Genomic DNA, 22,353 nt, shown 5'->3' with positions numbered 1-22,353 from the left:
AACTAGAACGAGACTTTGTCTTGTCCTTTAGCAGAATGGGTGAATCTTCCAAAGCAAAAAGAAAAATCTGCATCAGAGCTACAAATTACCTGTAGGCAAAACTGAAGAGACTGACCCTTTTTACACTACTACTGTCAGAAATAACTTTGCTGAACTCCAGGCAGCAAGGTAGTAGTGCTGCTGTTAGGGTAGTGTTATACTTTAGAAGTAGCAACTCACACTAAACCTCCTATGCTGCACCAGCATGAAGCTGAACATGAGATTAAAAAATCATCAGTCAAAACTGCTATTCTGTCCACATTGTTTAGTGAGTGTAAAAGCCATAGTTTTTGTACATATTGTGGCAATAATTTTGTATGACACTGTAAAAATAAAGTGTTAGGTCTACATGTCATGCAGGAAGACTTTAGCTTTTTAATTATAATTCATTGTCAAAGCTATAATTTAAACATTTAGGTGAACTAGCATTCATGCATCCCAGACTCAAGCAAAACTCCTCTTAGGAACTGGTATACTTTTGTATCCCACATCCAAGGCAAAAAGCTGAACAGCCTATAAAATGAGACCATAAATATCCAAGTGAAATACTGAGCATTTTTTGGAACAAAGTAACAATCTTTTTGCCATAATGGGTGTATTCTCTCCAAAAAACATGGAAAACTGAAATCATCTTAGAGGAATCAAGAGTGGGGATGAAAGCTTATTTCATTGAAGAATTTTCTGATTCATTTAACACATGCATGGAAAAAAAGACAGTGGAATATGCTCCCTTTTGTTTTCGCAATGGTTTCCTACTCATTTATGGGTTGAACAGCTAAAAGATTTTTAATCTGGTGGTGGGGTTATGGAAACCAATCAGGAAAATAAAAGGCTGATGGATAGCTGAAGAATTTTTCTTTTCTTTAGACTTTACCAAAAGAATCAAAACTTTTAGAGGTATTCAAACAATAAAATATAGTATTTTACATAGCTATTGTTGGGCATTAAAATAATCAAACTAAAAAAATGTAAAGTACAAAAAAAATACCAAACTGATAGACAGGAGTTACAGATGAATGTTATCATTTAAAAGCCCTGGAAATACAGCTATATGGAGAGATTTATATTTAAGACTGACTTAAATTTTCAGAACTCTCCATGAGCTCAGTGAAATCAAATTATTTTTCTCAGATCCATCTTTTCTTCATTGGTCAGTGCCAAGTTAACATACAGAATCACAGAATCACAGAATTTCTAGGTTGGAAGAGACCTTTAAGATCATCGAGTCCAACCCATCTTCTAACACCTCAACTAGATCATGGCACCAAGTGCCAGATCCAGTCTTTTTTTAAACACATTGAGGGATGGTGACTCCACCACCTCCCTGGGTAGATGATTCCAGTATTTGATCACTCTTTCTGTGAAAAACTTCCTCCTTAATTCTAGCCTGTATCTCCCTTGGCGCAGTTTGAGACTGTGTCCTCTTGTTCTGTCTGTTGTTGCCCGGAGAAAGAGACCAACGCCCAGCTCACCACAGCCACCCTTCAGGAAGCTGAAGAGAGTGATAAGGTCACCTCTGAGTCTCCTTTTCTCCAGGCTGAACAACCCCAGCTCCCTCAGTCGTTCTTCATACGGCTTGTGTTCCAAGCCCCTCACCAGCCTCGTTGCTCTTCTTTGGACACGCTCAAGCATCTCAACATCCCTCCTAAACTGAGGGACCCAGAATTGGACACAATACTCAAGGTGTGGCCTCACCAGTGCCAGTGCAGGGGAAGGATGACCTCCCTGCTCCTGCTGGTCACACCATTCCTGATACTGGCCAGGATGCCATTGGCCTTCTTGGCCACCTGGGCACACTGCTGGCTCAGGTTCAGCTGGCTGTCACCAGCACCCCCAGGTCCCTTGCTGCCTGGCACTGTCCAGCCACACCGTCCCCAGCCTATAACGTTGCAGGGGGTTATTGTGGCCGAAGTGCAGGTCTCGGCACTTGGACTTATTGAACTTCATCCCATTAGATTCTACCCATCCATTCAACAAATAAAGCTAGTGATAGACATTAGCCTGAAACTGCAGCTTTTGGAGTCAAATGAGGATATCTGGTTTTGTATCTGGCCACTTATTTCAAATGGGGGGGAAAAAGGTGTTTATAGATTTTTGGAAAATAATGTGTTTGAAAATGCAACACTGAGTCAAAACCACCCAAGTCTCATGTGATTTAAAGCAGTTCTGTTACCTTCTGCTATTCTGGCAACGTCCTGACTGCAGAGCACTTTCTCTGAGACAGGGGAGCACCTTAATCCAGCTGTTGTCAGCTGTGCTGCATTAGTACTCTCTCTCAAAGCTAAGCTTGGGTACCCCTGACCTGTTTTGTGAGCATCCCTTTACAGTAGCCCTACAAAAGGATTTGCAGAAGGTTTCTTGAGCCACTGATGGTGGATAACTTCGTAAGTAATCCCACAAAGACACAACAGCAGCGAAACACCTTGACTTGCTGTCACCAATGTTCAAAGTACACTTTATTGTGGGCAAAGCAGTAGCTGTATTAGAGATAAACCCCTTCCCATCAGATGCCCTGTTTTGTTTTATTTGAAACATGTGGTAACATTGTATAACATTAATTCAGTTTATATCCCTCATCTTCTTCTGCTGGCCATTATGAGAAAACTTTCTGGTTTTGACCTGGTCTTCCCCACCCTGGTGTTTCCCCTGCTGGTTAAGGAAACCATGATCAATATGTAGAAACAGCTTGCATGTTACTCTAAACTTTCTCTGCTGTGCGTGTAGCCATCACTCAGGCTCCTGGGGTTGGTCTGTAGCCAGGGGTGGTGGTGCAGCTGCAGCGCCAGGCAAGCATCTCACTGCAGCTGCAGTTGTGCTGGTGTAAATTGATTCAGCTGGTTCTCCTGCATGTCCATATGGCTTCGATGCTATTCTGCCTCTGCTTCAAGCATGCCTTTTCTTTGCTCAAGACAGCTTTACCCAGGGACTTTGATGACACTGAAATACTATAAAGAGCAGGTGGCCTTACACTTCATTTTACCTTATCCACCTGCTTGTTGTGTCTACTTTCACAAAGAGTGTTCCAGCCTATCTATCCCATTGTGATGCTGACGTACTTGTTATGATAAACTGTGGTTTATCATGTGGTTTTTTAATTCTTTTATGCAGGAAAGCCACTGATAAAGGCATCAAGAGCTACCATGATCAACACTGAATCACCTGCTGTCACTGTTGATATTGGAAGCATGCTGAAAACGATCCAGAAAGCAAATGTTAGCATTAACTGCCAGGTTGCAGGTAAAAAATTACTCTCTCCTCTGCAGGTGCCTTTGGCTGTAAATTTCTGTGGGATTCTTTGCTAAATTGGTATCTCCAGTTGCAGCTGAGTGAAATTGCAAGGTTTTCCTAGTTCTTGGACAAACTTCATTGCTTACGTTAATTCTTATCACAGAATTGTCCTCCTTTTATCCATATCAAACAAGGCAAGTGTAGTGGCTTAAGAAAATTTGGCTCAAAAAAAAACCCCTGAGTCAATGCGACAGGCATCATTGTAAGAGATACACGGTGTGGTGTGGCTGCAACAAAACTGATACACAAAACTGACATGGCTACTGGTTGGGGATGTTCAGTGACAATATACAAGCATGGACTGACTAATTTTGTCACTGATGGGGATTTTAAAAATCACTCCAGCTAGTTTCTTATTTTTCTGCCAAACTTATTTTACATTAAAGGCGTATTAGCACTCTTTTTTTTTTTTTCTGGTTTTTTTTTTCCTTTTTTTTCTCATCTTGGAATTGAAGGTGTTTAGAGGAATTCTACTGAAACACAATTTCCCCTAAAACTGTTTTGCAGTCAGAGACTGAATATCCCTCAGTCTTACAGTGACAGTTTGCCTCTTTCCAGTGGTAACCAAAATAGGTTGACCTTATCTGTGTGTGGCAGTCCTATGGCTGTTGGGAATGATGTTGAGATCAGGAGGAGGAGCTGGGAAATCTCTAAAGACCTGGGGCCATACCATGGTTGCATTACACTTTTATGCATAGTATAACACACTCTTGCAATCAGACTGGTGTTCAGTGACTTTCAAGGAAGAAGATGAAAATGATATCTGGTTTTTTCCCAGGCCTCACCATCCTCACCTGCATGGATATTGTGTGAAAGAGACTAAACATTACATTAACACCAATTATTTTGTATTTCTCTTTCTAGGTTCTCTTAGCTGCCTAGGCACATAACACACAGATTCAGTTATTGGTGATCTAAGTGTAGCCATTTCTCTTCACCAAAAGCACCATGTAAACAACAGAATGTGACTAAATAAAGTTTCCACAGTACTTATAATATCAGAAAACTACAGGAGGGAAGCACAGAATGGTCAGGGGCACAGATTCAAAGTCTTCTCTGAGAGGAAAATAATCTCTAGCAATTTTGTGAAACTCACCCTCTATGACAACATCCAAAATGGAAAATTTTAGCTGGGTCTTCTTGTCTAATATAAGGCTTTTTGCTATCTAGTATCTGTATATTGGAGTCTTCTGTGACACAGAAAAAATTTTCTTAAATCCTAATTTTCTCCATGGGTGAAAAAAAAATCTGCTACTCCCTCCGCAGAAAATGTTAACTATGTTGACACCAGAGATTTATGCCCTTGAAATTATCATAAAATCATAAACCCCAAGCTGGGGTGTTACAAAGGGAATAAGAGAGTGAGTAATGAGGACAGATATGTTTTACGGGCACTAGAATCCTAATTTCATAAAAATCGTGTCAATTCAACAGCAATTACAAAAAAAAACTACCTTGAGGAATGATCCAAGAACAGGAATTTCTACCAACTGTCTCACCTACACCTGGAAAATGAACCAGCTCATAAAGTCTGTAACATAGTATGAGAATAAATGTAATTTTTCTCCTAATGTAAGCACAAACCTTTTGTTTTAGCTTTATGATTATTCAGCTTTTATATAGTTTTGATCACCCTTAGAACAATGAATTCTAAGGATAAGAGTAACATGCACTGCTTCTGCAGTCAGCAAATGTGTTGTATCCTAGTGACTTCTTTCAGGTAGATAAACTTTACATCTGTATAGTTTGCCAAAGCTCCCCAGAAAACATTAACAATGAAATGGCTACTAAATCATAGTAAATTAACATGCCACAGTTAATGCAATAACATCTGGCAATAAAAATAGATTAGTATGTGAGAGCAAAGTTAACACAGTTAGAAAGCAAACAAGCATATCCAGAAATTATGTGGAGACTTGTCTGGATGAAAACAGCTCTTCACACAGTCTTGTAAAGCTACAGTTTTTTCCTTCTGGTACTTTCTCTCTAGTCATGTCAGAGTGTCCTGAGCCAGCACAACCAATGAGAGTTCTAGGTCAGAGTTCAGTGACAGTTCATCCCATTAATATAAGCTGTGTTTCTATCACTGTACAGCCTCTAGTAGAGGACCATGCGTGTATTGGATCTGGATAGCTCAGCTCATGTAGAGACACATTTTTACTGAGAGTCAGCAAGACAGCAGAATAGATACTTACAAGAGAAATATTAAGGATCAGTTATGGTATTCTCTAAAGCTGCGTTTTCTGTCAAGGGCCAGAAATATACACTCACTGCTGACACGTGTTGATAAACCTGGAGAAGTTTCTAAAAATAAGAGATAATGGAAGAGTACGCAATCAAAGCCTAGGGAGCTATCTTATATTGCTTTTCAACTTCTTAAGACAGGCATAAGCACTGTCACAGTCTGTCTTCTGAATTGAAATCTATAGATATTAACTAAAGGACAAGGGGAAATAGAGTCATTCTGGATGCATTAGAGTTTAATTGGCATGTGATGTGATTTATGTCAAGATGAAGCTCTATTTTAGTTTTACCCCAAAGACAGTGTCATGGTTTTGATCAAGATTGAAAGCTAACATTATTTCACTTGACATAAAATCATTTCTTTGTCTATAGAGGTGAAGGAATATATTTTTTAACTATTGTTAGGTGATTATTGTCAATTCCAGACTTCTCCAAAATTAATCCTAGGGGAACTCCCACCTGAAAGTCACTCAGGAGTCTTGCAGATGCCTGTGACTGCCAGCTGGAGGATTTGCTCCAAGCCTCAGAAAGCCAGCAGCATTTTTGGTGTGGGTAACTTTACTACTGTGCACCATTTCACTTAAAAATAGGATGTGAGAGCAACATCAGCATCACTAGGGAGCTTTCTGTTGATTTCCGTGCTTAAATTTTGCAGATATTTATTTGCATACCAGAAACTTCAAGCAATATGGCCCAGACTGTTACTGAAAATACAGTCTGACGTGTAAGAAAGAATCAGTTTTTAAAATCTAGTTTTAAAAACTGGTTTTTCTAGTTTTTTTAGGGCATTCTGCAATGCCAAAATGTCATGTGCAATTAGTGACTGTTGAGTCAGAACTGGTTTGGAAGGGTGGCTTAAAATATGTTACCTTCCTGTCCTTTACCTCCTTGTATCTTTGTTGCTCTAATTTGCAGTTCTCTCAGTTCTCCTAAACAGTCTTTTTCTCTGTGGTTCACCTACTTGCTGGTGGTTTTATTTTCTAGTTCTTGCCTTGATTTATGGCCCGTGTTTATTCATCAGCTATACCAGATTGTGAAATATTATTCACCATTTCAAGAATGTTGTGGCATTGGAAACTAGTCATCACTGTTAGAAACTTGTATTGCAATGATTCCTTTCTCCCTGAGCCACTGGTTTAGCAAAATTATCTCAATTAGCTTACACAATTCTGTTTACTAGTATTCCAGGTAGGCTTTTTGTGCTGGATACATGCACATGGATGGAGGGGAAAGCTGAAGAGTAGACGAGGGTAAATACTCACTACTTAAAGTCTTGCCTGCCCCAGCAAAGTGAGTTCTGTTTCCAGCTGGCAGCTCTCAGACTCTGAGTCTCTCTGATGCTTCTGCAAGGGAAACACTCAGCCCTCTGTCCTCTGGCATCCGCCGTTGCCCAACAGAGGCAGTTGAGAGGCTCTTGCTACCCCCTGCAGCAGTGATGTGACACGATGTGTTTGCTCATCCCTGTGCTGGATGCCTCCTGCTCCCATCTCGAGGCTGCGTGTGTCACTGAAGGTGGGAGCTCAGAAGAAAATAGAGCTGCTGCTCATTGACATATGCCGCTCATCTTCCCCAAAGGAAACTGCAGGAACAGCTGCACCTGCAAATCTCCTGTTAGTGTGGAAACACTGAAGACAGGGGAAGGACATGCTTATAGAATGCAATTAGTAAAATGTTTTTGTAGCACTGATGTAGGCAATTTTGTAGCCAGAGTGTTCTAAATATAAGAATCTTTCTTAGATTTAACAGCAATACCTCAACATTAAGGGGATCTCACTTTTAACCCCTGTTTCTTCTGCTGCTAGTGAAATGCAAAGGAATATGCCTTTATAGACTAGGACTATCTGAGTAGCTGCCTGCAAGAAGCAAATTAATTGTGTCTGTCTCCGTATTTATTTAGTTGTTTTATTTGAGTCACTGCTCTAAAGGACTGTGGCCATATGAAATCTTCCTTGACCCTTCCTCTTTTTCTTTAGCCTTCACTCAGTACTTCTCATCTCTTCTTGGACTACTTGCCTTACAAGTGTTTGTGCCTTGTAATACTTGTGTTAGTTACACTTTGCCAATGTTTTTTCCAGGTGTTCCTGAAGCAAAAGTTACTTGGTTTAAGAACAAGGTCAAGCTGTCCTCTACTCACCATCTGCATAATGGGTTGCTGTTAATAGCAAATGTTTCTTTATCAGATCAAGGGTTATACTCCTGCAAGGCATCCAATCCCCATGGGGAAGTAACTGAAAGCTCCCAGCTGTTGGTTCTTGGTAAGTCCAGGGTATTTTGGTATTTTGGATTGGCAACAGCAGTTATGTGGCTACTGGCACATCCAGATGGCAGAACTAATTGGTTGTTGTGGAAAGAGGAAATTGCATGCAGGTAGCCCTGTTCTAAAGAAAGCATCAGTCTCCATTTGTACTCTGGGCAGCATCAGCTTAAGCAAGGCAATGGTAGAAGGAAAGTGGATGAGGAGAAAATGTCTAAGGACAGGGATTGCACCTCCCAGTCCCAAGATACTCTCTCAGAATTGCTAGGTAAGAAAAGCATTTATTAACCATATCTTAAAGTGACTATCTTAAAATGAGAGTGATGGCACTTTTTCCCTGTGAAGTGCTCTGTCTCTGCTGAACAGTCTTTCCATTCAAGGCTGTGTGATACCTGACCCACTTCACAAAGGTCCATAAAATCAGTGTGCTCCTAAAAGTACATCTCAAGTTCTGTGAATGGTGAATTTTACTTTCCCCGTGTTTTTAAACACCAGACAGAAAGCCCATCTGGGTGATTTGAAAGAGAGTGGCAGCTGTGAAACGTGAGTGGAAGTGGTACCTGGTGGAAACTGGAATTGTGCAAAAGGCAATTGTGGGAAAGGCGTTTCCTTCCCTAGTAACTCATCTTCTGTAATTTCTGCCTGGCTGGCAGATGACTGATCCAGACAGACTTTTTAAGTACTTTAGTAGTGCATTTGGTGGTGAAGTCTCAAATTTTGAAACCTATTCCCCACAACTGGGGCAATACCATTAGAACATCCACTACAGCTCTCATCTTTCATAACTAGTGAGCTTCCAGAGGATGTATAACAGTGAGATTTTCACAGACAGTACTAAAATGAAGGTTCAAACTTTTCTGCTACTAATCCAGACTGACTCTAGAATCTCAGTCTAAAAAAATAATCTGGAAAAAAAATCAGCTGAGTTTCAGCCTATAAATAAATTCTCCCAGATGATCTCTAAATCCTTTTCTGATCATTATAGATGGCTTAGCTTTTAAAGATGGTAAGTTACTGTGAGTTATGCAAGCTGCTTATGTTTGTAAGCAAATTACATTTTTAGCTCCTTGATGGAACAGAACAGTTCAGGTATCCTTGACCTGTACTCCTGGTGCTGAGTGATATCAGCAGTAGAAAACTTGCATAATGGGCGCCGTGATCTAATTGAAAGGGGATGAAGCCACTGTTCATTTTGATCAAATATCACATCATTTTCGTGACAAGCAGAATTGGGAATGCTAGGCATTACCTCAAATTTTAAAATAGCATTGTGATTAGTAAACAACTAAATCCTGCAGTTCTCAGCATAGACTGATCCTCTTGAACTCTGAACTCTTAGTCCTTTGAGTTCTGCCTAAGTATACCACAGGATCTGGCAGCATTATAACTATATTTAATTAGGGCTTGATCCAAGTTGTAGCAGACACTAAAAGTTTTTCATTAATTGTCATGAACATTTCCTTTGGCCTCTACGCTGTATACATTTGCTTTTTCTTCCAAGCTGCTGTATCTCCAGATACCATATAATTCTGTCACTTATGAATAAGAACAACCAGAATGCTGTAGTAACCTTCGAAGATGATTTCTTTCAGATTGTGGTCACATTGATACAGATGTTATTTTAATAATTTCTCCAGCACCTCACCTCACATGAGGCAAAGTTTCAGTAGTTATCCGAAGTTGCTTAATCTGCCCCTCTGAAATGGCAATGTTGCAGCACAGTGATAATTGCAGCAATATCTGGGGAGGGGGAGGTGGGAGGGGTAGTGGGAGAAGAGGAGTGGGGTCTATATACCAAGATGTTTTCTCCTATAGTGTTGCTCATTCTCCCAATCTGTTACCAGAGCCTCCACGACCTCTTCCTTACCTAGAAGACTTGACATCAGTGCTTAGCAGTGCTGGGCCCAGCACCCATTCAGGGCTGACTTCTCCTTCAGGAACAAAACTGACTGTCAGTCCAGGGAGCTCTGCTCTCATAGGTAAGTCAAGTGCTTTAAGATTTTTAGATTTTAAAGTCTTTAGAATTTATATTACAGTTACGCATCTGGTTAACCTTTACATTAAGGATTTGGTTATCCAGACATGGGCACTGAGACAAGACATCACACCAATGGGTTTTTGTGAGTCATAATCACTGCCAAATACTTTTTAGACCTCAGAAATTTATTTTTAAAAATAAGGTCCTTTAATTAGTCCAAAGCTGCATGCAGAATAAGGGGTCCATGGTGCCACCCTTTATATATATACAGCACCCTGTAAGAAGCAGTTCCTGCCCTGGGGGGCTGGAATTATTCAACACAAAGACATGGCAGAGCAGAGTGCTACTTGATCTAAAAGAAGAGACATTGGTGGTGCTGTTTTAATTTTTCTTCTACATTTGAGTAGTTGCCTTTCCATATGCCTGCTACTCATGTTGTATATCCTTCTTCAGGGCCTTTCCCACAGTTTTGCCTATCCCTCTCTATATGTTTTGAACTTGCAAGCTCTCTGTTTTAATCTGTTCATTTTATTTCTCTTTCTTATTTCACACAATCAGTGTTTGCATGAAGCCGTATAAGGAATCATTCATCCCAAATGAATGCTTTTCTTCTTTTCATCCTTTTCTGCCTTCCATATAGCTTTACCCTCTTTACACAGCAAGTTCTTCTTGTAAACTCTAAACTCCTGTAAACTCCTTTCAGATCTGTGGATGTGATTTGTTTGCAAAGAGATTATCATTCTTTGCTAAATTTCAGGGTTTCTTTATTTTATGATTTCATTTCACAGGCTGCTTTGAAACTCTATTAATTGTCAGGCTCAGATTGGCAAACAGCTTCCCTAATGAACACATTACTGCATATCATGAGAATGTGTTAAGCCCTACAACTTCAGAACTCTTTTCTCCTTTTGGGGGTAGGGATCTGAAACTTTTAGCAAGGGTTCTGCAGATGTGATGTCCTGAGTGTTAATACATCTCTGCACTTTCCAAAGCATTCTTTCCTCACATTTACTAGCAATTTTGAGATTTTATTTTTACAGTGGAGACATTCTATTTGTTTGTTTAGTTTTGTGTGGTTTACTTTTCCAAGTATCTGCATACATCTGCATACATTTGCAATGGCTCTTGGCCTGCAGCTCTGGATTACATTTCTGCTTGCACAAAAACTGCATTGAAATAGTCCTTAGTGGGGAAGATATCATAGGTATTTGCTAGTATTGAATAAATCATTTTGAGTATGGTTTTATTGGGCTCACTGATTTAAGAGTGGGTCATACTCCTGTTTCATCCATTTCTTCTCAGATTTCCAAAAGAGGACTTTAGGAGTTTCAGGCAGTTTTTATTGTTTAAAAGAAATAATTGAATGACAAAGGGTTTTCTGCCCTGCCTGTATACAACCATGTCCAGATCAATTTCATTTGGCCGTGTTGCTCTGTACCCTGCTGTTTCACTTCGTGGGCAAGGAAATTCCATGGATTGTAATTGCAAAATAGCAAACCAGCAAACCAATTCTTGAGGCAGTTCCCTCAACTTCACTGGAGTTTTACTGGTTTGAATTTGAGCGTTGTTATTATTTAAACCTAGGAAAATCTTCTGAGATATTTTTTCTAACAAAACATCAGCATGGAATGGGCTATCCAGTCAATTAGAAAATTGTCCATTGATTCTTTCCATTCTACTACCCACCCAATCAATTCTAATCCTGCTAAGCCTTTCATCATTTATTATGTTGAGGTGTTGGCTCTATGTTCTCTGGATGTCCACATATAAGAACTTTGGGTATATAAATTGCTATGCATGAGATCCCTTGTCTGTGCTACTGTTAGGCACCAGTATCTCTTGGAACTCAAAAGGTATTCAATTTGATGTGTATTTGGAAATCTAGGCATATGAAGAATTGTTGAGTAGCAAAGGAAAACAGGATATGCGCAAAGGAACAAAGTGAAATGTGAAGAAAAGGAGTGATAAGTAAGCTCTGGGTGAACATTTTATTTTACTGAAGTTAAAGACAATAGAGGTGAAAAATTATGTTAGAAACCTGGATAAAGTCATGCATGGGTTTACCAGAGTTTAAGAAAAATGCGAGAAAAATGTCAAAACTTCATTAATCAATGGTTTCATGCCTTGGGGGTTAAAAAATGCGAACAGCAAATATTAATACAGCAATGGAAATCTAAAGCTGCAGATGAGAACTTGCTTGGAAATTAAAATCTGCATCAAATGTTTAAAAGTTGATAAACTGAACTGCAAGGCAATAAATAGAACTTTGAGGTTATTATACATGCTATACATTATCTTTTACAAAGTGGATTTGTGCAATGCTTCCACCATCATTTCAACCGTGTAAAATTATTAACTTGCTGTCTGGAATCATCTCCTGTGGGTTTCTTCTACTTAAATTTCAAGGGGGTTGCTGAAGATAAAGATCAGTGTCATAACACACAGATACCTGGTTTGGAGGTTTTCCTTCTTATTGCAAGAGTCATTGAGAAGTCATTTATGTGCCTGCACAATAAAAGTGAGGAAACTGTCCGTTAAAAGATCCATGCCTTGCCCAACAGAGTCAGCCACATTTTTATCTTATATACTTCTTTTGCTTCTAAAGTTTTGATATTCCATCCAGCTTTCTAGGTCCAACTCATCATCCAGTTGAAGAGCATGATGTAGATGGTGGTTTGCACAGATAAATGCTTATCCTGCTCCTTCACAAATGTTGAAAATGTGCAGAGTACTGCATTCCCCCCCAGTCCTCTCATTCATTGTCAGGTTGTGTATTAGTCACTTGTCTGTTATCTGCAGATCACACACCTGAAGGACAGGACTATCTCCAAAGCAGAGCTAGAGCACCCATGAGCTTGGAAATATTTCTGGGTTTTATAGTATTGCAAATTTACAGTCAGTGATGAGCCACAGACTGTCATGCACATTCTGATGTTCTTGGTTCATGGCAGACACACAAAAAGACTTTACATTATACATAAGATAAAACACAGTTGATTTCTGAAGTGACACAAATTTACATTTGTCTGAAAAGTTTTTGCATTAGGTCTTAAACTTATTAATGTTTCTGTCTTTGGGACTTTTTAAATTTTGATTACATTTTTCCTGAATGTTGGTGATGAAAGTGTTATGGGGAACACCACTCTTTTCACCTCAGAAAAAGTATTTTGTTTGTCACTTGATAAAAATTTTGGGGTTTTAAAAATATTCATGACCATTTGAACCTGTGTCAATTCTGATTACTTCATGGTGTTATCTTTTGGAATTATAGGAACATACTAAGCTCATATATTTTCAGTGGTTTATCAATGCTACAATTTTTTTACAAAAGTCCTTAGACACATTTCCGTGAGTCTTCAACTCTGTAAATGTTAATAGTGGCAGAAACCAAGCTTGTAGGATTCAGTGTTCCTGACTTCAAACACTCCTGCAGAAAAGGCTTTGGGCCTGTCAAGAATATGTGCTTTCATTTGGGTTCAAGCTTGTTATTTCCTGTATTTGAATATAGTTCAGTGGAAAACTGAGGATCTTACAAATCCTCGTGGAGATTCACTACAACTTCTCATTGTGTTATTATTGGAGACCAGTAATCAGCAGACTTGGCAAAAGACACAAAATATGATTTTAAAATATGTCCTTGTTTCAGCACTGAAAAATACTGAACGTGTTGTAATTGTTTGTACAGTGAAAGAGGAAGCTTTAATGACCTTGACATCTATACATTAGTTATATTTAAGTGAGAGTGTTGCAGGAGCTTTGGAAAAAATTTCAGAAATGAGTACTTCTAGGAATATGAACATGTAGTACTCCCTGTAAAATTTCAGACTGAAGCAAAGAAGGCAGAAGAACAATGGTATTTTTGTGAATCTGATAATATGAATAAAAGCCTAGGGAATTATTTGAAGTCTGGTTCCAATCTCTCCTTACTTGTAAGGGATACTGAAAATTACTCTGAAGTTAGATCACAAAGTGTATTTTTCTATGACCAGAAAAGTACAGTCAGTTGTAAAAAAAAAAAAAGGAATACTGCTGCACTGTATTTATTGTGTTCTCCTTGATTACTTCCATATTTACTCACTTCACAAATTAGGATGTGACTTTACTGTCAGCACTGCAAACATAGTCCTAAAAAGCAGGTTTCTTTTTGGTTTTATATATTATCCCAAATGACCACAGAATTAGACCAGCTTTGCTGCCAATTTCACTACTGGTTCAGAAGATAATCAGCTGTGCAACAAAGTCTTGTTCTGCAAATACCAATATTTGAAATGCAGCTCTTTCTAAGACAAAGCGATAAAATTTTTTTCACTTAAATAGTACAAAGGACTTCTCTGTACCAAATTTACTGTATTTCATTCTCTTTTTTTTTTACTGGCAGTGGTATATCCCACTCATTTTCCAGTAGAATTGCTTAGGTTCCCAGAAGACCACCCAGAAAGCAGAATCAAAAAAGAGTCACCTTGCTTGCAATGGTCAGCCTTCTGAGTTTGAATAAATTACTTATTTAAGAGGTCCAACTGCCTTTGTGCCAAAGCCCAAAGTTCAGGGTGGGGGTCAGGTTTTTTTATTATTTCAGACTAGTACTGACTAGCTTCTGACTAGTACTTGGCAGTAGGTTTAAGGGTTATCTAGACATGACAGCAGGCAGAAAAATTAACCCAGAGGTATTTGCATCTTCTTGGTGCATTATAGTGAGCCAAATGTACAGCTGACTAATTTAGGAGAAGAACCAGATCAGATAGATAGACTAATGTCAGGATCAAACTCTTTCAAGAAGAGCCAGAGAAATCAATGCTGCAGTTGCTTGCTAAGTACTGTGCCACAACATCTGGCTCCATAGGACTGACACTTATTCAAAAATCAGTGTCAAAAGCAATAAATTATTCCAGTGACCACAACTGATTTCATCAGTACAAATTTCTTCAGTGTTTGCTGATATACTCAAGAGCAAGGGTATGTTTTCTTGTAATTCCACTTTGCTCTTCCCATCTCTACCATGAGCCTGTTTTTAATTTTCCTATATTTTGGAATTATTGCTGAATTAAAATTTGAAGAAGAAATGCAAAATAATTTACAATCTGCACAAAGGTGGCAAAAAGAAAATTCGTGAGTAATTGCAGCTAAACTGCATCTGTGCTCCCCTTAAGGAAAAAGACAGCTGCAGAAGCTGTGCATTAGGATTGAGATAAAATCATGAATATCCAAGAAGTTATTTTGCACTATGTAAGTTTTTTCCCTCCTCGTTCTCTGTAATAAATTGGCCATCATGTTTGAAAATAAGTTCTAAGAATATTTTTTAGCAATTTTATTTTATAAACATTATGTCTAGTGTGATGAGGATTAAGTATCAGGTACATTCATGGGATAGCCTTAATTGTGTCATCTGTTTCTTTCAATTTTTGTCTCAGTGAAAAGTCTTCTTTGTCACTGTATGTGTGAGAATTCCCAGGTAGGTACATGACCTTTCTGTAAAGACTAGAATTAAAATTAAGATCAAGAAAATGTGCCATTATCTTTGCACTGAATTGCCTGATCACATACTATCACATTGATTACATCCTAAATATTGTATAAAGTTCACAGAGTGTTGCAGGATCTTCCTTCTACATCACAGTCCAACAGACTGTGTCAGACTACACTCTAGGATTGCACTGAAATGTTTGGCTTTTCTTTTGCATATACACACCTTGTACATTTTGGGTTAAAAATTATATGATGATACCTCTGAATGGTTGAAAATTTTGACTACATTAGAACAGTCTTTGTTTTTCAGGCAATCAGACACCAGTCCAGCCACTGCCAAGCTCTGAACACAGGGTCAAAAGAGTGATGTCCTCTAGGCAATCTGCCACTTTGAGTTTTTTCCTGCCTGCTGTTTTGTGCCATGAATGATCTAACCTGACAACATCTGATCTATATATAGTAGTGGTCAAAAATGCTCCCATATAAAATAATATCATTGGCCTTTGGGTCAACATCTGCTGAATTTTGAGTTTGTTGTAAGAGTTGCAGCCCTTGAACTTTTGTCTATAAGCTTTACCTGAATCATTGACCTAGACTTTTTTTAATGAAATAATGCAGAGTTCCACTGAGAAAAATCATTGTGGCTACATAGAAGTATCAGACTTGCTGAGGGTGTCCTGATATGGAGACCTCCTGATGCCGGCTGTTTATATACAGACACAAACGGGACGTGGGGCTGTTAGGAAAACATCTAGAGCTGTTTATTTTTCAGCATCTGTCTCATTACATGATTTAATTCATGCAGAGATGCGAGCAGCTCGCTCTCTTGGCAGCAAGCTCAAGAAACTTAATGTTACAACATACTAAATACTCGTCTTAGCCAATTACTAAGCAATTACAGAGCAAAAGCATATTGACAGTGATTCTATCTAATCAACATAAGCACACATAGCTTTGGTTAAAACAATGCTTGCTTATTTTCGAATACAATGCTCATTTATAAGAAGTCAATGCATAAAACTCTATTCATGAGCTTAACTTTGCTATAGAAACTTTTTGCAACTTAGAAAGCTATTCCAACGTGCTAATACGTAGCTCTATTGTTCTATTCTTCACATCTTCTTACTGCTTACATATTTTTTGTGATGTTTCAGCACTGTTTCACTTCTGCTGCAACTGAGGCCTGTCTTTATTCCCACCTTCCTAAAAGCCCTCTAACTTTATGGATTCCCACATTTCTCTTTCTCTGTTGACTCAAAAAGAAACTTTCATAACTTTGTTGCTTACTACTTGCCTTTCATAGCTATACTATAATATTTTTGCTTACTATCTGCTTAAGGCTTGTTCTTGCTGTTTCTAAGCATTGCTATATTACAACACAGCAACTTAATGCTGTGAAGGCTCTAGTTAGTGGAAAAGATATAAATTACGTCTGACAATATTAACAAGTTATTGTTCAAAAAACTCTTGTTGATTCTAGGGTTTTAATTCAAAACTCTTTTTTGTTTCTATACTTTCATCTACATTCTCTGTGAGATTTCAAACACTTTCTGTGAATCTACTTTTTAGTTCTCTCTCTTGTATAACAAAAACTCTGACTGTTTTGTTCATCATTCGTCGCACACACTGAAGTATGCAGGGGATTACTATTAGTATTAATACTAGAACACTCAATACATAGAGACATCTTGAAAAGTTGCTTTAGTTAAGGTGCAACGCTCTGTTCTTGGAACAAGTCATCTAACTAGGACTCACTATATTCTTTGATTTGGGCTGTCAAATATTTCAGTTTTTGCATACTTTTTGAATGGATTTAGAATGATCTGACAGGTTCATACAACACAATTTTTCAAATTCTTCACAACTGTGTCTGTGCTAGTAAAAGAAAATCAATTGCTGCTCTATTTTGAAGGGTAGCATGTCTAACGCTATCAACATCGGTCAACATATCACTAATTGCAGAGGATGTGGCATTAGTTTGTTTACTCACCTAATATCTAACTCGATCTAATTGTTTCAATGCTATTGCTGAAGTTAATTGGGGTAGAAATATACTTGCAGAAACTTTTCTTGCAGCTTTCTAAGGCATGAAATCACTTCTACAGTTCTCATCATAATGAAGAGCAGATTTTGTTCTCTTTTGTTTCTTTTTTATGACTTCTTTGGCTGTGGGCACAATTACAGTGAGCATCTCAATGCTACATGGGCTACTTTCAAGGTGTGATGGGGTGCTTTGCTAAGCTCTATATCTGCAAATGAACTAATATCTCTTGGGCAATTGTCGTGGATATTGGTTAGCTTCAGAAAGCACATCTTAACTGTTTGAAGAATTACACCAAAACCTTAAATTTCTGTATGCAAAATAATGAGGAGTAACACTGTACTTTGGAGGATCACTTTTTCACTAACTACTAGCTGTGAAGGTAAATCAAAAATCTATTGTTAAAGAACTAAGGATTTCTAATTCTTGAGGTTCAGATGATGCTCTGGAAAGTTTTTGGCTTAAATGTTCTAATTCAATGTGGGATTATTTCTATTGTCAATTTCACTTGGCTTACTATGATTACAGTGAGCATCTCAATGCTACATGGGCTACTTTCAAGGTGTGATGGGGTGCTTTGCTAAGCTCTATATCTGCAAATGAACTAATATCTCTTGGGCAATTGTCGTGGATATTGGTTAGCTTCAGAAAGCACATCTTAACTGTTTGAAGAATTACACCAAAACCTTAAATTTCTGTATGCAAAATAATGAGGAGTAACACTGTACTTTGGAGGATCACTTTTTCACTAACTACTAGCTGTGAAGGTAAATCAAAAATCTATTGTTAAAGAACTAAGGATTTCTAATTCTTGAGGTTCAGATGATGCTCTGGAAAGTTTTTGGCTTAAATGTTCTAATTCAATGTGGGATTATTTCTATTGTCAATTTCACTTGGCTTACTATGGGATTGCTTTTTGACTAAAGGCAATTCTTTTACTGGCACACTAACTAGGCAGGTGGAGAAAGGTTTTTCTGGTTCTGGATTAGACAAACATATTGTATCTGAGCTGGCTGCTTTGGCTAAGGTCACTTAAACGTTTGTTTTTAGTTGTTCTGCAGGCAAATCTGCATGACAAAAAAAAATTAAAATTAAGCAACACTAACATACAACTTGCATTTGCTCTATTCTGTTCATGAGCTAAGTTTTGGCAAAGTCTTCACATACATACTAATTTTAAAACTTTGCTTTTAACCTTAAAATAAGATTTTCTCTTGAAGATCTAATAAAGGATCTATATCTTACTAGAAACAAGAATCTACACTTTTGCTAAAAATCAGCTCTACTAAACAAACATTTGACATACAATTGACACACTTGTAAATAACATTCGTTTACATAAAATCAGAGTTTGCAGGTTCTACTGATGCACAAGGAACGTCAGGCGTGACTTGGGATCTCTCTGCTCGGCTCACGTCTGCGTACTTGCTTCTTCGGTTCTGGACTCGTCAACAAGTTCTGGGGTGCGATATGATTTGACGTTTTTATCTGGGACTCAATTCTAGCACTTGTAGAGACAGAAGCATACGCTTTGATTCAGGTGATTAATCGGAAAGGACTTTCAATTTGACTAGACTCAGAGTTTCTAATTAAGACAGGAGGATTTTCTTTCAGTTTTGCCTGTGTGCTATTTGAAAAATGCCTAAAAATTGGTGGATCAGGTTCTGCAATTGAACTGTTTAAAAAATTAAAAACATACAAAGCTTTGTTCAGCCTCATCTGCAGGGTGACTTTATGCGTTGTCTTCTTATAAATGAGCATTGTATTCGAAAATAAGCAAGCATTGTTTTAACCAAAGCTATGTGTGCTTATGTTGATTAGACAGAATCACTGTCAATATGCTTTTGCTCTGTAATTGCTTAGTAATTGGCTAAGACGAGTATTTAGTATGTTGTAACATTAAGTTTCTTGAGCTTGCTGCCAAGAGAGCGAGCTGCTCGCATCTCTGCATGAATTAAATCATGTAATGAGACAGATGCTGAAAAATAAACAGCTCTAGATGTTTTCCTAACAGCCCCACGTCCCGTTTGTGTCTGTATATAAACAGCCGGCGTCACCTCCACTTCTGCCAGCTTCTTTCACATAAAAGATCTTTTAGACTCTTGCAAAATTTGAGAATTATTCTAGAGTAAGTGTTAAGGGAGTTTGAAACACTATGGGATTTCTGACACGATGACTAGATGCTTTTTAATGGCCCCACCATGTGTCTGTGTATTTGGGAACATTTTTTACAGCCACTGTGGGGCTGGGAATGAGCCTGACTCAATTTTGGTTGGATGCCAGGTATATTTGCAGTGCAATGTAAATGATACCTAATAACGACAACATGTGTGGCATGTGTTTTCTTAGGTAACCAGTTGAGGTGTTTTGAGAGCTGTTAAAACCCATGTCATATGTTTAGTATAGTATTTTTCAACTGCACCTTTGCATTTTTGGAGCCATAAATAGTTATTTAAATGCCTTCTTTTTTTTTTTTTCTTTTTTTTCTTTTTTTTTTTTTTGTTAATGCTACTGTTATCAACTCAATTGGCTTATTTCAAGAATTCCTAAATATTTGGTTTTCCTTGTCTAGCATAAATTCATGTTATTTGCATTCCCTTAAAAAATTATAAGTTGTGTTTATAAAAATATTAATTATTTCTTTTGGGTTTTTTTCAGATTCCATTGCTTTTTATAAATTTTATTTCATTCAGTGTGTGAAAGCAATGAGAAACAATTTGCATAACAGCAAACAGTTAAGTGTCTGTCACTTTATAGTATATTGAAAGATCTTTCCCCGTAAGAGAAACTACAAAGAGATGTTTCTTAGTCTTGCCTCTTCAGCAAAACAGGTATTACATACCTGTGACTTTCAGACATGGTCTTACCTACCTTCAGTTGGTTTAAAAATTGAATATATGCCATCAATTTTTCATCCTTTTGTTAGATACAGGATGGAATTGAATTCTAACTCGATTCCATTTAATGTGCATTTCTCATTTCATTCAGCTGAGGAGAAAATAAGCCCTGATAGGAAACTGGGAAACTGTTTCTCACTATCAGTAATCACCTACACAGTGTGAACACAGTAGCACAGTGTCAGCCACAACACAGTAGTTCAGCACCACACTTGTATCTATTCAGATTGATATCTGGCTTCTCCACAGTTTGTTCAAAGCATTTTGTTCCTCATTTCATCCTTAATCTTGTTTCTGTTTTGAAAGCATACTTTATTTCCTTAAATGTAGAGTTTAGAGTGGAAATACTGTCATGTTTCAAGTCCTGTAGCAACATTACATTTATTACTTTAATACCATTTATTCTGGTCCCCAACCCTTTTCTGTTAGAATTCAGTAAAATAACACAGAAATACAAAATTAAAGAAACTACCTGATCTTGGCCTGAAGTCTTCACTCAGATTCCATCTGTACTAATTATTAGAAACATTTCCTGGGGCTAATCATCCTGTCAACAGTAAATTAGAGAGTTATTTGTTAGACAAATATGAAGACATGAAAATAATCTATTTTTAAGAATAGACACCTATTTCAAAGGCAGTGCAGTATTTTTTTTAATTTACATTTTCAAATGTATTTAGTACTTGCAAAATTCACTTAACATTTTTACCATTGTTTTCTGTGCAGTACCAGGCTGCTAAAAAGAAAAGGAATCCTAAGATCAACAGCATTTGCCCTTGTTTTTGTCAGGTCTGAAAGTGCAAAAGTGGTGAATGGTTTGTATTTTGTCCTCCTAATCTTAGCAAGTTAGCCCAGAGCCTTTCTGCAGCTACAGTCATTCAGAATTGCAAAAGTGTAGTGGGGAGCTGAATTTGGCCTGGAGTGTGCATTTATTCCTTTCTCTCGTGTTAGAGTTGTTGTGGAACATCAGTCTTCCCTTTCCAAATTTCCAAACTTGCCCTTGTTATTCTTGAAATATTAACATTTTTCCCTAAGATGCCATTTTTATTAGATTTGTGTTTCTGTCTCCAGCTTTTGCACATCAGTGGCTCATCCTGGCTTTGAATAATTTCAGAGTCCCAGTAATCTTTGGAAGGGAGGATGAAGGCAATATTTTCTTTCTCTGAAAGAGAAAGGCCTTCTCATGCCAGAAGTTTGACTGCTTAAAACAGTCCCAAAAATGTGTTCCCTGATCATCTTCCCAAGGGTTCCAGCACCCGAAAGCTCTGCAATAGCTCTGCTGTCTGAAAACAAAGACAGCTATTCCTTCTTAGTCATTATAGGGATGGGGTTTGAGCTTTGAAAGGATAAAACAGTCAATGTCCACAGGGACTGGGGAAATAGAGAGTAAGTATTAGTAATCTGCATTAAATTATATTAAAATTATTCTTGGAAGATAGGAAGGAGATATTGATGGAACATGTGATTTTGTTGTACTCTAGCTCTCACTTACTTTGCAAAAAATATTATCCACAGCCTATGAATTCACATGGGAAATGTATAGGAGATGTCACTTGTGAAATGAAATTACTGTTAAGTAATAATTATGCACTGGTAGTGCATATCTAGGCAATAGCTTTGGGGAGTTTTCCCCCATACTGATTACTGACTGTTCCTTTAGTTAATATTTTATATATACATTTTGGAAGAAGAAATACTATGTAAGACTAGTAAAATAGTCAGTACTAAGACAGTAGTGTTTTTCCTAGCAATATTTTTTTTAAGAAAAACAGCATGAACCAGGACCATCTGCATGCTGAATTCAGGTTGATCTCATCTGTGTGTAGCATCAGGCTGACCTTTCTGCTTTCTGCATTTACACTCTGCAGAGTCTTGCAAATGCAAACAATAAAACTGGGCTCACAGCATGCCTGCTTTAATTGTCATGGCTGTATGCTGACCTGTGGAAATCACCACACTAGTCTTAAAGGACAAGTAAACTACAAAAGAATTGGAATAATCTAGGCAAAAGCCATAGAGTGACTTTTTAAGTTTGTCCATTTCCTCTATATTCCTTTGTCTTTCATTGTTTTTTCTTAGGCAGCCTTTAAACTATAAGGCTAAAACCTTTCATGTCACTCACTTGCTTGAGAATTATTGTTTTGGAAAC

The 22,353-nt window shown here is 37.8% G+C and overlaps 1 protein-coding gene across 1 annotated transcript in view; it reads left to right on the top strand.

Annotated features, from left to right (window-relative positions):
• ADAMTSL1 (ADAMTS like 1) overlaps positions 1–22,353 on the top strand; it is a 179,912-nt gene that overhangs the window by 142,648 nt on the left and 14,911 nt on the right. Inside the window, exons 22-24 of the mRNA XM_031056859.1 lie at positions 3,148–3,276; positions 7,647–7,826; positions 9,670–9,804. Of these exons, the coding sequence (XP_030912719.1) occupies positions 3,148–3,276; positions 7,647–7,826; positions 9,670–9,804 (444 nt within the window). The remainder of the gene's footprint in view (positions 1–3,147; positions 3,277–7,646; positions 7,827–9,669; positions 9,805–22,353) is intronic.

Source organism: Geospiza fortis, unplaced genomic scaffold, assembly GCF_000277835.1.
Source record: "Geospiza fortis unplaced genomic scaffold, GeoFor_1.0 scaffold12, whole genome shotgun sequence".
Taxonomy (NCBI): domain Eukaryota; kingdom Metazoa; phylum Chordata; class Aves; order Passeriformes; family Thraupidae; genus Geospiza; species Geospiza fortis.
Note: the sequence above shows the minus strand (reverse complement) of the source record. Positions and strands in the feature narration are given on the sequence as shown.